The sequence below is a fragment of the Globicephala melas genome, chromosome 6 (assembly GCF_963455315.2).
Source record: "Globicephala melas chromosome 6, mGloMel1.2, whole genome shotgun sequence".
Taxonomy (NCBI): Eukaryota; Metazoa; Chordata; class Mammalia; order Artiodactyla; family Delphinidae; genus Globicephala; species Globicephala melas.
In genome coordinates, this window is record NC_083319.1 from 109,430,513 (window position 1) to 109,449,080 (window position 18,568).

The 18,568-nt window shown below is 37.0% G+C and overlaps 1 protein-coding gene across 13 annotated transcripts in view; it reads right to left on the reverse strand.

Moving 5' to 3' along the window:
• The window catches only part of SAP30 (Sin3A associated protein 30), a 115,647-nt gene extending 100,990 nt beyond the window's left edge, over nucleotides 1–14,657 (reverse strand). For 6 of the 13 annotated variants that reach the window (XM_070045824.1, XM_070045825.1, XM_070045823.1 and 3 more), the window contains exons 1-5: nucleotides 14,030–14,657; nucleotides 12,393–12,518; nucleotides 11,893–11,991; nucleotides 8,461–9,842; nucleotides 2,223–2,319 (exon numbers count right to left, since the gene is read on the reverse strand). In XM_070045824.1, coding sequence (XP_069901925.1) covers nucleotides 9,720–9,842; nucleotides 11,893–11,991; nucleotides 12,393–12,518; nucleotides 14,030–14,350 — 669 coding nt within the window. In that variant the 5' untranslated portion in view covers nucleotides 14,351–14,657 and the 3' untranslated portion in view covers nucleotides 2,223–2,319; nucleotides 8,461–9,719. Of the gene's footprint in view, nucleotides 1–2,222; nucleotides 2,320–6,470; nucleotides 6,643–8,460; nucleotides 9,843–10,437; nucleotides 10,472–11,892; nucleotides 11,992–12,392; nucleotides 12,519–14,029 lie in introns of those variants that run through there. The other 7 variants (XM_070045827.1, XM_070045828.1, XM_070045829.1 and 4 more) reach the window with 4 other exon arrangements.
• Nucleotides 14,658–18,568: the final 3,911 nt, after the last annotated feature.

The following is an 18,568-nucleotide window of genomic DNA, read 5'->3' on the forward strand; positions in this document are numbered from 1 at the left end:
TTTTCTCTGTGGAAATTGTTTAAAATTTTTGACTAGAAAATTTTCATCTACAAGGTGTTCACTGTGCTCAGTAAAAGAATTCTGTCCCTCAGAGGAAGAGCCATAACCCTGGCTCAAAGATGGAGAATACTTTCAGTTCCTGACAGATCATGTATACTTAATGAAAAGAACCAGAGATAAATTGAGGTTCTCGGAAGGGAAACTAGAAGTTTTCTAGTAAGAGGGGGAAAAGGGAGCCAATATTTGAGTATATACTATGTATGCCAAGTACTTTAAGCACATTTGCATTTTGCTGTCTTAAAAAACCACAAAATCATCAAGATAAGTATTCTTAAACCCACTTTTCAGATGCTAACTCAAGTTTAAGGTATTTGCTAAAACTCAAGACAGACTTTGAAGACAGTTCCAGTTCCAAAACACTCACATAGTTGTATCCTTAAAACTATGCTACATACCCCTGACGTGTCCATTTTTCTTGGGAATAACAAAACACATTAAAAGAAACATGTAATGGATCAGAATTTAAAGTCACATGAATTTTAAAGGTAAATAAAACAGATGCCTTCAAAGATATTTTCTGGGTGTTAGAGGCAGTTTTGGACTATGCTCCACACCTTTGGAGGTGTGTACTGACGAGTAGCCAACAGAATTAATTTCAGAAAGTCCTTCATGCTATAAAAATTTATTAGATACTCGCTAAGTGCCAGCTGTTATTAAGATTTGGGGATGTAGTAATGAATAAGATGGACTTCTCCTCTTGGAACTTGTATTCTAACAAAACTGTAATCATTACAAATATTTATAAATGTGAAGCCTGCTGCTACAAAGGAGAAGTGTAGGGTGCTATACAAAGTACTGCTGTGGGGAAACGTTTGAGAAGCACCACACTTGTAGTAAATCTAGGAGATAACCATTTTGAGTTACAGTGACATTGTTTCACTGAAATACATCCTTGGAGGTCCCTGATCTGTTTCTCGAGACCACACCCAGAACAGTTTCAGTGTTCAATAGGTGTTACTGGGCTAAACAAAACAATTTTGAGGTAATCAGAATTCAGTTCCTCTTAAAAGCTGCAAAAACATAAGTCAGAACATGTTTTCAAATAGTATGACTTCTACAAAAAGGCATGAAGAAGTGGAATTGTTTTAAAAAAACTCAAATATATTGTTTTATCAACATAGTATATGATTTGATTGAGCTTTTTTTTCCTTCACTGAATTGACAGGTATTAAAGTCAAACTAACACAATAACAGAAGTCTTATATCCTTTCTGAAACAGTGCATAGAATAGGTAAATAAAGAAAATCACCAGTACATTTTCTACTTGGTATAGTCTCTCTTTGAGGGAGGAAAAAACCAAGGCAATTCAACAATGGCTTTTTACTAAATATTCCCTTATTACTGCACTCAAAACATGATGAGAAAAATAGTATTTGGAAAAAAGCTAAATATTTAATAAATGGAATTTTATAGATTATGACTATTCTTCATATTCTCTCCTTTCTGGAAATAACTTGTAATATCAAATTGCATTACATTCTTTTAGAAATGAATGCATTATAGAAGCACACACTGTTTTTTATGTAAATTACCAAATAAATGTAAAATGTGAATGTTCACACAATGTACCTTATACAACTTTTTCTGACTTGGTCAATATGTTTTACCAAATAAATATAAAAACATGAATGTTCACACAATTTACCTATGCAACCTTTTCTGACTTGATCAATATGTTTTTAAAAGCAAACATCTCATTCAGTCATTTAATGAATAGATCCTTATTTTTTTCAATAGCTTTTAGCTACAAGACAACTAAGCTTTTATTAAAAATGTACTATTGTGGTAAACACTGTGTTTCAACTGAACGAGGTAGGTACTATCACAATCCCTGTTCTATGGACAAAAATGCCAAGGCTTAGAGATTAAGTAGCTCATATTAAGTTACATTATCAGAGCAGTAAAGCCAGGTTTTGAATATGACAGTTTTCCTCTAGCATCTAGAGTCTTAACCACTGCTTTATTTAATAGCATCAGATAATCTATTTCCTTTTTAGGAAAGCAAACTTTTACTTGTATGCGACAAGTACATTTCAGATAGCTCATATATGTTAAATGCTTAAATGAATAACAATTTCTGTATTTTTATCTTTGACTTTCTATATTCTTGTTCTTACTATGAATTCCATGGTGCTGAGCACAAAGTTGACAGTAATACTTACTAATAGCTCATCTCTTCTTGATAAAATTTTTCTTTTCCTCATCATAATCCATAGGGACTCCTTGAATATTTTTGTTTACTGGGATTAGGTACTAATCCTAAAGGATTATTAGAGAATTGGAAGCAACATGGAGAAACAAAACAATGAGCAACAACTCTTAGAGGGAGAGGACAGGTAAGAACATTCACAGCTCATTCTGCAACCTTAACTTCCTTATAATTGCCCAGAAATATACATGAGTTCTTTCAATAATAAATTGTCTTAGCAAAGTATTATGACAGGTACTTTTAAAATGTAAATAATCTTACCAGTAAAATACTATGGGCTTTAAAATAATTTTCCCAAAAGGAAAAAATCATCAAATTCATATATTTCTAAATCATACTGCATTAACCACCTAAACCTAAATTTTTCTGTCAAAGAATTAAAGAGAAACTGATATTAGAAAAGTATAGTAAATTAACATTGAATTAGCTTCCTCAATTTACTTCTATAGAATGGTATCACCAAAATGTGCTCAACTTGGTATAGTGGTATACCTGGAGAGAAATGCATGCCATACATGTAGCCAATACACTCTCAGAATTTTACAAATAAAAACCTATAGTAAATTTTCAACGAAAGAAGTATATGTGATCTCCATTTCCAGAGTTTTAGAAGTCAGAACGTAAGTCTGTTGGGTACTATGGGTATAAAACTGACTTGATGTCTACTTTAAATATACATTAAAGGGAATACACACACATACAATACACACACACACAAACACATATATGATAATCTAGTAGCAATTAATATGATTGAGAACTATAGTTGACTATGTAGACTATAAATGCAACTGGGACATGATGCATATAGTAAACTAAAGTTTATAGTATCAGCTTTTAGCTACAAAGAAATATAAGAAATATCCTAATCCCCAAAGAATAAATTCTATAGTAAACAGTACACACACTTAAAAAATATATATATGCATATAAGACATTTCTTGACACTTTTAAACTAACTCCAGTTAAATAAATAAGCAATAACATGACAAAAATTTATTTTGAACCACCATCACTTGCCTAGATCATAATCTGAATTTCGCTATCAAAACTATGTAAATCCATAAAAACAGCAGCTAAAAGAGAGCTGGCTGGCATGGCTATACAAATATCAGACAATACAGATTTTAGATTAAAAAAATTGTACAAGAGACAAGGAAAGACATTTTATAGTTAAAAGGGTCAATCCACAACAAGATATAAAAATTATAGATATATATGCACCAAACAACAGAGCCAGAAAATATATGAAGGAAACACTGACAGAACTGAAAGGAGAAATAGTTCTACAATAATAGTAGAGGTCTCAATACTTTACTTTAAATAATGGATAGACATCTAGACAGAAGATTAAAAAGGAAACAGAGGACTTGAACAATACTCTAAACCATCTAGACCTAACAGACATATACAGAACACTTCACCCAACAATAGCAGAAGACACATTCTTCTCAAGTGCACATGGAACATTCTTCAGGATAGTCTGTTAGCCCATAAAACAATTTTCCATAAATTAAAAAAATTGAAATTATACAAACTATCTTCTCTAACCATAATGGAATGAAGCTAGAAATCAATAACAGAAGAAAAACAGGAAAATCCACAAATATGTGGAAATTAAACAATGCATCCTTAACAACCAATGAGTCAAAGAAGAAAGAAACAGGAAAGTCAGAAAATACTTTGAGATGAATGAAAACAAAAATAAAACATACCAAACTTATGGGATGCAGCAAAAGAAGTACTCAGAGAGAAATTTATAGCTGCAAACATATACATTAATACAGAAGAAAGATCTCAAATCAACTGAACTTTGCACCTTAAGAAACTAGAGGGACTTCCCTGGTGGTGCAGTGGTTAAGAATCCGCCTGCCAATGCAGGGGACACGGGTTCAATCCCCGGTCCGGGAAGATCCCATATGCTGCAGAGCAACTAAGCCTGCATGCCACAACTACTGAGCCTGCGCTCTAGAGCCCATGAGCCACAACTACTGAGCCCATGTGCCACAAATACTGAAGCCCACGCACCTAGAGTCCATGCTCCACAACAAGAGAAGCCACTGCAATGAGAAGCCTGCCCAGCGCAATGAAAAGTAGCCCCACTCACCACAACTAGAGAAAGCCCATGTGCAATGAAGACCCAATGCAGCCCAAAAAAAAAAAAAAAAAAAATCAATGAAACCAAATAAAATATCAGCAAAATTAACAAACCCTCAGCTAGACTACTAAAAAAAAAAAAGAGAGAGAGAAAGTACATATAACTAAAATTACAAATAAAAGCAGGGACATTACAACCAACCTTACAGAAATTAAAAGTATTATAAGAGAACACTATGAACAATTGTATGACAAATTGAATAAAATAGATGAAATGGACAAATTCCTAGAAACACAAAATTACCAAAGCTGACTCAAGAATAAATAGAAAACCTCAACTGCCCTATAATAAGTAAAGAGATTGAATGAATAATCAAAAATTTTCTATCAAAGAAATGTCCCGGACCAGATGGTTTTGCTAGCGAATTCAAAAAGATAAAAGATAAATTAACATCACTCCTATTCAAATTTTTCCAAAAAATAGAAAAAGAGAGAACACTTTCTAACACATTCAATGAGGCCAGCATTATCCTGATAACAAAGTCAGATAAAGACAGCAGAAGAAAATATAGAACAATATCCCTTATGAATATAGATGTAAAAATCTTCAACAAAATACTAACAAACCAAACCCAACAGCACACTAAAAGGATTATACACCATAACCAAGTGATATTTATCCCAGGAATGCAAGGGTGGTTCAACCAAAGAAAACAATTCAATGTAATACACTAAATTAACAGAACAAAGGGGAGGAAAACATGATTACTTCAATAGTTATAGAAAAAGTATTTGACAAAATTCAACACCCTTTCATGATTAAAAAACTCAGCAAACTAAGAATAGAAGGAAACTTCCTTAATAAAATAAAGAGCATTTTCGATATATCCACAATTAACATTATACTCAATGGTGAAAGACTGAAAGCTGCCTTCATAAGATAAAGAAAAAGACAAGGATGCCTGTTTTCATCCCTACTACTCAACATTGTACTGTAAGTCCTAGTCAGAGCAATTTGGCAAGAAAAATAAATAAAAGGCATCCAAATTAAAAAGGAAGAAGTAAAATTATCTCTATTTAAAGATAACATGATTCCATATATAGAAAATATCATAAAATCCACAAAAATACTACTAGAGCTAATAAATGAATTCAGCAGGGTCAACACACAATAATCAGTGTTTTATACACCAGTAAGGAACAATCCAAAAAAAGATATTAATAAAACAATTCCATTTATAATAACATCAAAAAGGATAAAATATCATGAATAAATTTAACCAAAGAGGTGAAAGACCTGTACATTGGAAACTACAAAACATTACAGAAAGAAATTAAAGAAGACCTAAAAGTAATGGAAAGATAATCCATGGTCACTGATTGAAATACTTAACATTTTTAAGATGGCAACTGTCAAGCGATCTACAGATTCAGTACAAGCCTCATCAAAATTCTAATGGTCTTTTTTTTTTTCCCAGAAATAGAAAAGCCAATCCTCAAATTCATATGGAACTGCAAGGGGCCCCAAATATCCTAAACAATACTGAAAAAGAAAAACAAACTGGGAGGACTCAAACCTTCTGATTTTAAAACCTACTACAAGGCTACAGTAGTCAAATGTGTATGGTACTGGCTTAATAGAAATATAGGCCAAAGGAACAGAATTGAGAATATAGAAATAAAACAAAACATCTATGGCAAATTGATTTTTGACAAAGGTGCCAAGACCATTCAGTGGGGAAAAAACAGTCTCTTCAACAAATACTGCTGGAACTGGATAACCTCATTCAAAAGAATGAAGCTGGAACTCTACCTCACTCCATATACAAAAATTGACTCAAAATGGGTCAATGCCCTAAATTTAAGAGCTAAAACTATAAAATTCCTAGAAAAAACATATGGGCTAATCTTTATAACATTGGATTTGGCAATGGATTCTTAGGCTTGACACCAAAAGTATAAGCAACAAAAGAAAAAAATTAATTGTACTAAATAAAAATTTTAAACTTTGATGCATCAAAGAACATTAACAAGAATGTGAAAAGGCAATCTACAGAATGGGAGAAAATATTTGTAAATCATATATTGGATGTAGAATCAATACCTAGAATAAAGAACTCCTACAGGGGCTTCCCTGGTGGCGCAGTGGTTGAGAGTCCGCCTGCCGATGCAGGGGACACAGGTTCGTGCCCCCGGTCTGGGAAGATCCCACATGCCGCGGAGCGGCTGGGCCCGTGAGCCATGGCTGCTGAGCCTGCGCGTGTGGAGCTTGTGCTCTGCAACGGGAGAGGCCACAACAGTGAGAGGCCCGCGTACCGCAAAAAAAAAAAAGAACTCCTGCAACTCAGCAACGACAAAAACCACCCAATTTAAAAATGAACAAAGGAACTGAAAAGAAATGTGAATCAAAACCACAGTGAGATACCACTTCGCACCTAGTAGGATGGCTTTAATAAAAAAAAAAAAAAAAGGAAATACAAGTATTAGCAATTTGGAGAAACAGCTGTTAGGACTGTACAATGATACAGCCACTATGGAAAAGTTTGGAGGTTCCTCAAAATGTTACAGAATTACCATGTGACTCAGCAACTCCACTCCTAGATATATATCCAAGAAAAAGGAAGACATGTCCACACAGAAACTTGTACACGAATGTTTATAGCAGCATTATTCATAATAGCCAAAGGTGGAAATCCAAATATCTAAATGTCCATCAATGGATGATTGGAAAAACAAATTGTGACTTTCCAAATGTGATTGGAAAAACAAATTGGAAAAACAAATTGTGAAAAACACATTTTCCAATCAATGGATGACTGGAAAAACAAATTCACACAATGGACTGTTATTCAGCCATAAAAAGCAAAAAGTACTAATATATGCTGCAATTTAGATAAACCTTGAAAGTATTAAAGCAAAAAAAATCCAGAAACAAAAGGACATGTACTGTATGATTCCCTTTACATGATATATCCATAATAGGCAAGTCCATAGAAACAGAAAGATTAGAGGTTATCAGGGGATGGGAAGAGGTGGAATTGGGAGTAGTTACTTATCAGTGTTTCTATGGGGTAAGGAAAAGTTTTTAAAATAGAGCTCTGGTGGTTGCACAACATTGTGAATACACTAAATACTACCAAATTGTATTAAAGGCTAACATCAATTAAATAAAAAACTTTATGTAGAAATAATAGAGCTTACTTTCTTAAAGAAATTTATTTCAGACATTAATTTTTAGCCTTTTGCTAAATTATCCAGTAAAAGGTAGTTACCAAATAACTTATTTCTTGAGCTGCTGCTACACATTCTACTCCAATGGTAGTCAAACTTGGATTCTTTTCCTGGTGCTCTAATATTAAAAGTAAACCATATACTTATAGAGATTTACTTTTTCTTGTTCAGATATAGATAAGTAAAAAGGTTTCCACTAAACTCGTAATTTTTAAAACCCAACAGCAAAGAATTAAAATTTTTATGTAAAACTTGTACACTGCAGCTTCTTGAGTCTCTCATCTTTGGGGAGGCTCTTAAGTTCTCAATTTTTCATGTTTTAAATTGCTCTAACGAGGATTTAATTTCACTGGATAATCAACACTCAACTCTTACTCTTTTCACTTTTTTATACAACTACATTTTATGCACATAATTCTATGAAACTAACATTGATTCATTGTATTCATAAACATACATTTTAATGTCAGCAAATAATTTCAAGCTTTTTTCATAAGAATGGAGTGTGGTTTTATAGGAAAAAATAAGCCTACAGACAAGTTTCGATTGAAAAACTAAGTCTTTATAGATTTAGGTAAAAATATAAAATATAGAGGTAATACTTTCTTCAAATAAACCACCACATCTTGTAGCTATGTGGTTCATCTTCATACAGCTAAGAAAAAAACTTCTCATGGAGATTTCTGGAGTACTGGAAACCAGAGGTTTCTGTAATACCAATTATTACAAGCTCTGGCTCATCAATAAAGTAGCAAGTAAATCTTTAAATGGTCACAGCAAAAACAAAGACCAGTAGCGTTAGAGTTCACCATTATTTTCTAGCTGTCAATACACTCAGAACAGTTAAAAATACAAAGACTCACCTTCTATTGAACCAGTATGTTCTCTTTTTTTTTTGTTTTTGAACCAGCATGTTCTTTAAATTTGGCTACATAGCAGTTCCCAATCAGGGGTGATTCTGTCCCCACCAGGGACATTTGACAATGTCTAGAGATATTTTCGGTTATCACTTTTGGAGCTCTACTGGTTCTAGTGTGTGGACTCCGGTGAGTCTGCCAAACCTACAACACAAAGGACAGCCTCCCACAATAAAGAATTATCAGGCCCAAATGTCAACCTTGAGATATCCTGAGCTACATTAATGGTCTCGGCCATTTCCATCCTGAAATTTGTACCACAATCTCAGAACACTTCACTGAAACTGTTGTTCTGTTCTGATGTCACAAGCTATAAATTTGATTTGTAACTCTAAGACCCTGGTTAAATAATACAATCTCAGGAAAAGCAGAGGTTAAAAATATTTAAGAGAAAACTGATAGAGAATGAAATATAAAAAGGAAATAAAATAGAACTCAAGTCAGAGCTATGTATGACCAAAATTTTAAGATCTTGTTAGATTTCTAGATCTCTCCAATTTATTAGCTTTAATCTGCAGTGTAAACAGTACAGAACATGACTGAAAATTAAGGGGCAGGGCAGAGGTTCTTTCTATATTTGTGCCATATAAATACCTTTTCACTAAAACAAAATTTAAAGAAACAACAAACTATTTAATTCTATGTTCAGGTTTCAATTTTCAGCACTGTGTTTACCTTTGCTGACACATCACGTCTTCTTTGGAAGGAGGCAGGCATTAAACTATTTGTTCTTCCTGATATTTCAAACCTGTTAGTACTAAAAAGCACTTTAAAAAATAATAGTATTTAGGATATCCTTAATTCCAAATCAGACTGTCCCAGAGAAAGCAAATGTGCTACATCTGTTACTTCTGTTAGTTCCTCAGAATTAAAAAAAAGAAAAAAGGTAACAAAATAATCTTCACATTAAAATCTCAATTAATACTGGTCCCTAAATAAAAGTCAGTTTAAAATAAAAATCAAGTTTCACAAAATAAATACACTGAAGCAACTATAATAGTAATAACCTTTATTTAAAATATTTTTTAATCTAGGAAAGCTCATTTTACATGAGTTTCCAACTAAATATTAGACTCAGAAACAAAGAAAATAAAACCAGAGAAAATCTTCTGTAGAAAAAATACACAAGGAACATTTCTACATGTGAAAAAGCAGTAAGCAGTCTTAACATGAACATCCAAGTCTTACTCTCAATTCCATCTCTCCTAGTGAACACCACTATCAACCTTGAGATCTGACTTGTTCTTGTCATTCTTCACTGAGTAGATGAAATATGTTAAGGTGTCTTTTTCATTCACTGGAATTGACCTAAAGTGGCAACCAACTATCTATAAAGAAAAAAAAAATTGAGGAAATTAAATTATAGATATTAACAGATTTTATAAACTAGGTAAAAAATACTGTCATCAAAAGAAAATGTGTGATGGTAAGAGCTATTTCCTTTTAAAAATAAATTTAAATTTAACAAAGAACCAACAGGATGAAAAGCATATAAGAGTAAGATATTGTGAACAAGAGATAGTGTGATTTCAAAGGATCCCTTGGCCCACTCAATTAACTATACATTAATTAGAATGTGTATTTCCTTTTACTTATTTTGAATTTTATAACTGAGATCTAGATTAGGATTTAAGTAGTTTTACTTTTAAACTTCAAATATCAATGAAACAGAACAGAATGTAGGAGTCCACATGCATCATATAATGGTTTAGTCTCTACTTATGGAAAAAGGATAAACATTAAGTTGAAAAAGCTTTGGTACTATAGAAACAAATCATGAATTATCTTACAAATATGTCTGCTACAACTTACATTCATTCATTGGCAATATTTTTTGTTAAGGTTCCCTGAAAATTATTCTGAATAAAAATTATTGATGGAAAATGAGAAGGGAAAAAGGGATGTCCACTGAAGAATGTTTACCTGCTTTCTTGCCTTTTCATTCTGTGCACTGCAACTACGAATAGAAGTATAATAGACTAAACTGGGGCGCTGATATGCATATTTAGATTCTAGAAGATAAAACTTCTTAAAGAGAAAGATAATTAAGAGACTTAAGGAGGACAGTCACTCAACTCTGGAATCATTTGTAAATATCTGCATTTCTGAGTAAGTTATAACACTCGTGACTATTTGGATTTCTCATTTCTAAAAAAGAAAATAACTCTAGAAATAATTTAACTTTTTAAAAAGAAGATCAGATTATCAAAAACTTCAAGTTTGATTTCCGCATTTAAAAAATATATACATTTAAATGTAACATTTAAAATAATCATTTCTTCAGTTCTCATTTGTCCCAAAACAAAGGTACCTTCACTTGATTAGTAAACTGTATATATATCAATATAGTTTCATCATGGCAGGCAATATCTATATTTATGTTAATATTAATGTACTATACAATCTAAAAAGGATGTGATCTTTTAAATCAAATTTAAAGAAAAATTAGATTTTTGTTGCCTAGGCAAGAAGGAAAGATGCAGCTCTGGCTAAAGCCTTAATATACCGGACCTTAATGTTAAAAAGCATTCTACTCATCTTCTATCTTATTCAATATGCACATTTTAGAAAATGTTGGATTACTAAATTCAAGCTGAAGAATATAAGAAAACTTATTTATATATTTACTTATATCCTGTCGAATAGGTTAAGCATTTTTCTTTTAAATATGATTGAAGTACAAACATATAAATCTATAAATATCTTAATATGATGTACAGATTTCTTGGCTCTATTATTTCCTGAGAACACAAACACACTCAATTTTATAAAATTCACTGAAGTACTACAAGTCCTATATCAAGAAACTATAAGTAAAAGCTTGGATACAAGTCTTTGCATCTTCTAGATGTAAAAACATGGGTGCTTCAAATAAAACTAACATCAACCAGGACAAGTTCTGAAATAGTTAAATCAGCCAGGTATGGGAATACTGTTTAGGGGCTTATCTGTAAAACCTACTCCATCAAAAACTTCAAAAAATAAATTCTAACAAAGACATCAAAGTTTATTAATTTATTTTATTAAGCCTCAATTAGGTGTTCAATAAATGTTTACTTAACAAATAGAATTTTAAAAAAAACAGGTTTCTAGAATGAGAATTAAAAAACCTTTCACTCACTATTTCTGAAAGTCATTATTGGAAGATGCTTAGAAAACTGCACACAATCCATTGAGTAGTCATTACACAAAGGAATTTCCTACGTGGTAGACAAACATTTCTTCCACAATAGCTTTTTTTACTAACTTTGATTTTTCTAACTCCTGATAAAAGGTATTGTTATATATGCTACATTAACAATGTCATTAGCATTTAATGACCCTTTTTTATATGAACAGGTTCATTTAAAGGTTAAATAGCTTAAAACTCATATATACCTCCACAAGCTGTGCTTTATTAAGTCCTGGTCTGGTTGGGAGTTTGAAGTGTCTTTTGTATCTCCTAAGTGTATTCACCTGTAATTGGTATAAATCAACCTGGAAAAAATTAACATATCATTTGTTAAAGACTTAGCTTTGTTATATATAACAACAATGCAATTTCAACACAATGAAAACTTAACTCCATTATTAAAAATGCCTTTTATATAATCAAAACTACAAATGTATTAAACACTTCAATCTTTTGAGCATAATTATTAAAGACCAGGGACCAAAAAAAGAACTTATAAGACAACAGAGCTCTAAGAGTTGTCAATTGAAACTGTAACAAGTCCAATTGTGTAACTGCATGTTAACTGGCCATATTTAATTTTGCTTTCATTTTCAGATTTTTCAAATGTTTTAAGTATTTTTAAAATTTGTTCATATTTTTTAAATAAAACTTTCAGAATGGAGGACTTAAGATTTACATTTAACATACGAAAACTTTCACCTACCTCTGGAGTATCAATATCTTGAACAGGTGAATCTCCTCCATCATCATCACTCCCTTTTCTCTTTCTTCTGTTTCGAACGCTCTGAATTAAGTTTTTATGATAATCACAAATGTAAAGATGCCTTGCCTGAAACAGAAAAGTTTCACAGACTACTTATGATTGCCGTAAAATGTGTCTATGTATTAAAAATATGTAACAGTGAATTATTAAAAATAAAAACAGTCCAAACAGGCCATTGTTAAGACAACGCACGTTTCTTTCTACTCCAGTCCTGAACCCAGTTAAAACCTACCATGTCTGGTAATATTGTTAAGAAGATTGGGGGTGGGGCGGGGAGAGGTGCCAATAAGGGAAGCGAGACACAGAGAAGAACGAGAAATTCCTACCGTCTGGATTCTGTCATCAAATTGCAGCGATGGTGAACTAGATTAGTTCAGTCATGCTGTTTTTTTTTTTTTAACAAGGGGAAAATGATGCTGTTCACAATTTTGCTATTTGATAGCATTTTCTCTACTTAAAGAGCATTTTAAAATACCGTAATGTATGCTTCCTAACCTTGCTAACTTAATACTCAAATTATAATCGAGCACAAAACTATCCATTTTTACAAATAAGTTGCTGATTTCACATCCTAAATTTAAATTTGAACTATGAACTTCTCTGCGTATTAAATAAATGCATTTATCAGTAATACGTTTTTCCAACCAAAGCTATGTGAAATTATTCAAGTATACCTGAAAAGTTTCTCATGAACACGACGGAGGAACTAACTGAATATGCAGAAAACTTTAATTACATAGTTCTGAGAGCTGTACCGTAACATCTGAAATACCGGGTTTCGTACATTAGCAGTTACTCCTTAAAAAAAAAACAATTGAGGACTGAGCTAATAGGCTTTTAAATTAACCTCTAAGCTAAGGGCAAGCTAAAAAGATGCACAATGTGTGCCGGTTCTGGCATCTTGTTATTTATTACCGTCGCCCAGAGCTCCGGTAAGTGGAAATGGCCGTTTCTAAAAACCTCAGCGACGGTCAAAAGAACAAACGTGCGAAAGGACGAAGAAAGAAACCCTGATGGCTGCCAAACGGAGGGCAAAACCGCAGAGGCTGCGCGCTCCCCACGTTGGGAGCGGCTGCCCGGGATGCTGACACGGCCGCTCGGCTCGCAGCCAGGCGTCCCCTGCACCCGCGCCCGCGGGACGGGGAACGGGATCCTTGTCGCCCGCGGCGTCAGGCCCTACCAGCACTCCACTGTCCCCAGACCGGGGGAGCTACTCCCCGGGGCCGAGTGCCGGCTCGGGCAGCAAAACAAAGAAGGCGCCTCCGTTCCACAAGGAGCCGCCGGGCTGCAGGACAGCTACTCCGGGCCCTCTGCTCGGCCGCCCCCTTTGTTTCGCGCCCCGGCCTCCGCGGAGGAGGAGGGGGAGGCAGGGCGCGGGTGAGGTGGCGCGCGAGCCTGTCGGCTGCGGGCGGAGGGCCGAGTTGCAGCACATTGTTGTTTCCTTCCTACTAGAGACGCCGGAACGGGCTCGCGCTGCGCCCAGGTCTGGGGGCCCCGCACCCCACCGACGTCCCGTCTGCTCCACTCCCCAAGCGCCCGCGGGGCGCGCAGGGCAGGCCCGTCCCGCCGTCACTTACGCTCTTATCCAGCTCGATCTTCACCTTCTTCTGGGAGATGCTCTTCTGGATCCTCTTGCTGAAGCTGGCGTTGCCCGCCGCCCGGCCGCACCGCTCGCCGTCCTCGCGCAGACAGCACAGCTGCCCCGGGCCCGGCCCGGCCGCTCCCGGGGGCCCCGCTGCCGAGACCCCACCGGCGCCCGGCACCTCGGCCCCGGCGCCCGCGCCGGCCCCGTTCCCAGCCGAGGCGGCGGCGGCGGCGGCAGCAGCGGCGACCACGGCGGCCATGACGACGGCCGCGTCCCCGCCGCGGCTCATGTCTTCGGGCGTGAAGCCGTTCATGTCCCCGCGCTCGCGGAGACGCGCTGACAGAAGCCCCGCTCGCCGCGCCGCTCGCCTCTCGGGAGACGTCGGGGTCTAGGCTGTCCCTCAGGCACCTGCCCGGCGGCGGCTACTCACTCTGCGCCCGCGGCCTCCGGACAACACCGTGGGCCCCCGGCCTGCCGGTGTCTGCTGGCGCCGGGACAGTGGACGGGGCTTGGGGTCGGGAACCAGAATCTGGCGTCGCCTGGAACCGGGACGCCGCTCACTGTCACATGGAGGAGACTCCTCAGCAGTTACACCACTGCGCCTCCGCCTCCCTCCGGCCCTCGACCTGCGCAAGCGCGTTGCGCCCTTGCCCGTCCCGCCCCTTCCACTCTGTCGCATGGCACCACGGGAATTGTAGTTTTCTTCCGGGGAGCCAACCTGAGCTCCAATCTGACCCAGCGCTTCGCGGTTTAGGGGAACTACTTATCCCAGCATTCATGGCGCGGAGGCGGGTCGGGCCTTTTTTTTTTTTTGGGTGAAACACGGCGAAAACAGGGGCGTGTGTTTGGGGTTGCGAGGTTTTCTGGCTTCTGGTCTCTCCCGGGAAGTTGGGCTGTGTTTAGCTACTGAATTTTGCAGAGCTGGCAATTTATACGAAGAGGTTACTCAACTCCTGAGGCGAAGCACAAAACGCGGGGGGGCGGGAGTAGGAGGGAAGGGGAGGGAGCTTGTGGGAAAGCAGTTTCGGGCTGTTTTCGTATCTGTGGAAAAAGTTTTTGGTATGACTACGTTTTTGTGGGAAACCCAGACCGAGGAGAAGCCCTGGCATTTTTCGGGTCCCGGAGGTCCCGCAGCTAACACACGGGATCTGATAGCAGTTCCGCTGACTGACGCCCCAGACTGTCTGTGAGGGCGCCTGCCGGGGGGAAACGCGCGTCCCGACCTCGGCGCCGGGATGGGGCCGATGTCGGGCTGGAGGCCGCCTCCAGATCCTCGCATTGTCCCTGCGAGGAACGCGCTGGCTTGCGGGGCGCACACTGTCGCTTCTTGAGGTGGAGCTGCTGACAAGTGGACTTAACGGGGCTGCTTTTCGCTTCCACCCCCTGCCTCTCCGCTTTCTCCTCGAGGGAACTGGGAGCCGGTCTAATAGCATTTAAAAGGGACGTGTAGCCCCTCCGAGTCTCGGTCAGCCTGGGGCTCCCGGAGCCCGAAGGCGCGCGCCCGACCGACAGCGCAGGGAAAGCGCAGCTCCGGGATCGTCGTCGGCGCGCGCGTGTCTGTGTACGTGTCTGCGTGCGCGCGCGTGTGCATGTGTACGTGTGCGTGCGTGCGTGTGGAGGGCGGGGTGGAAGGTTGGGAGAGGCTAGTACGAAAGCTGCGCCTTTGCTAATTGCAGCGCGTCATTATTTATCAGTACGTATATCTTGTTTAACTATCCCATTGTTTAAACAAAGATAGAAAGCAGTAGGGTTTTTTTTTAAAGTTCTTTTATATTTACTGAGTAAACTTATTGATAGATGAATTTTTAAAAATGTAAACTGTCATCTGCCCTGAAATTCAGTGCCATTCAGTCCATCTGTGCACTTATGTTTTAGGATATAGCAAAGGAAGAAAAAAAAAATGTAGTGGGCAAAAGAAAGATGCTGAATGGTGAGTATTTGTGTTATCTTTTCAAGCTGCACTGCCCAACGGTGTGTCTGCTAGCCTTATGTGGATATTAGCACTCGAAATGTGGTTATTGTGACTGAAAAACTGAACTGTTAATTTTAATTCATTTAAAATTTTAAAACTGATTTCAGTTATTGGAAAACTTTTAAATATGTTTGGAACAACTTGGTTAGGAATCTATTTTTTCAACTTAAATTTTATGAAATCTAAATTTAGCATCTGAACTGTGATGTGCCGGTATGTATAAACTACCAGCAGGATTTCAAAGACTTAGTACCAGACTTTTTTTAAAGAATATTGATTAGCTTAGTAACATTTTTTATATTGATTACATGTTCAAATGATTATATTTTGGCTATACTGGGTTAAATAAAACATTAAAATTTACCTGTTCCCATTTTTCAAAATGTGCCTACTATAACATTTAAAACTACACATGTGGCTCACATTATATGTGTATTTAGATATTGTTGGCTTGAAGTATTAAAACGCAGAATAATACTGTTTATAGATGTATTTTCTTAAATAGTAAAAATGAGACTATATCGATAGAATGGACACACACCAGCTTCAAGGTGGTGGTCATCTCTTAGGAGAGAGGCCAATGGATGGTATCTGGGAATGGCTAAAAGGTGGTTTCCATTTGTAAGTTTTTATTTGTTAAAAACAGTCTAAAGCAAACGTGATATTGGGATGTTGGATTTTCATATTTTTTGTAATTTTATATAATTTAAAATAATTTATAATATTGTTTGGTTCTTGCCCTTAAAAGTTTATAGTCTACCTTCTGCAAATGTGATCAAATCAGTTCATGTATGGTATAGTTATATATCAATTTCATATGAATTTTACTGAAGTGACGAATTGTGACTATGCTTCCTTTACAGACAATACAGTAATTTTAGAAGTTTCAGTCACTCATTTATTGCATGCTAGGATCTTTTCTAGGCTCTGGGGGTACAAAAATAATTGGGAGAGGGTCCTAGCCATTTTGGAGCTCACAGGTAGCTTAACAAGCACATGATACATGCTATAGACTGAATGTTTGTGTCCCCACAAAATTCATATGTTGAAACCTAATCCTCGTGTGATAATATTTGAAGGTAGGGTCTTTGGGAGGTGATTAGGCCATGAGGGTGGAGCCCTCAGGAATGGGATTAGTGCCCTCAGAAAAGAGGCTCTAGAGAGCAACCTCACTCCTCCTGCCATCCATGGGAGAAGACGCCCATCTATCAACCAGAAAGTGGACACTCACCAGCCATGAACCGGTCAGCACCTTGATCTTGAACTCCCCACCCTCCAGAACTGTAAGAAATAAATTTCTTTTGTTTATAAGCCACCTACTCTATGGTATTTATTTTTTATAGTAGCCTAGACAGACTAAGACACATACCTCAATAAAATTAGAGGAAAAGTACAGACTTAGCACACAGAAGGAAATGATTCACCTCTGAGAAGTAGAAAACATTCCTGGAGTAGGTGACATGTAAATTTGAGATTTAAAGTATCTCTTCAGTGAATCTGTCCTCCCTACAAAGAAATTTTCTTAACAACCATGGATCATTGTTTATGTCTAAAACTCCTCATATTCAGGGCAGGTAATAATTTCTTGCTCTAAGTATAATTCACAGTCAAGGTTGGAATCAGGTTTTGGGGAGCTTCAAGTTTATATAATCTGAGGGGTCTTCTTTAAGAAAAATATACAGAATTATGAATGTAAAATTAGATACAAGCCTTTTAAGGGACTCTGAACCTTACATCCATTAGCTTCATGGTAAATTTACCTCACAATAGACAATATGGAAAATGATTTATGAAACCTAAATTATAAGAGTGTTTTTGACATCATCAAAATATTCTTTGCTTTCTGAAAGGATTCAAAATATTCTTTGAAAAGCATTTTCCCCTGCCTTTCTTCCCTCTAAAGCTTTTAATATAATTGAACTTTTCTGGTTTTATTGCAAAATAAGCAATTAAATAAATTAATTTCAAAATATGCAAATTAGTACATAATCTTCACATGAACATAATGGTAAATTCAAATAATACAAAAAGTTTCAATATGAAAAATAAAAGCCTATTTCCGCTCATCTCCCCAAATCTGTGTCCCTAAAAGCAACCAATGTTAGCAAGTTCTGTGTTTCCTTCTAGAAAAACAATTATATGCATATACCAGTATATACATGTCTATACATGAATAATTCTATTTTATTGCAGCTAAGGATCATGCTGTTTTATACCATGCTTTCTTTTACCTAGTTTAAAATACAGCAAGCACACCAAAAAAGTGCACAAAACATAAATGTCCAATTTAAGCAGTTTTGGTAAAACAAGCATCTATATAAATACTTCCCAGGTCAAGAAATAGAACATTGTCAACAGGGCCAGCTTTCTGGGCATGCAAACAGCGCAGAGGCACAGGGCAGAGGCTCAGAAGCCCACCCCTTCCGACCCCTTACTCTCTCCACTCTGCTTGTGGTTCAGTGCTCATCATCATCATGAAATTCTTAACCATTCATCTTTGAATTTCTGGGTTCTGGCGGATCTCTCCTTGCCCATCTCTGCACTGGCCTGAGCACTCCG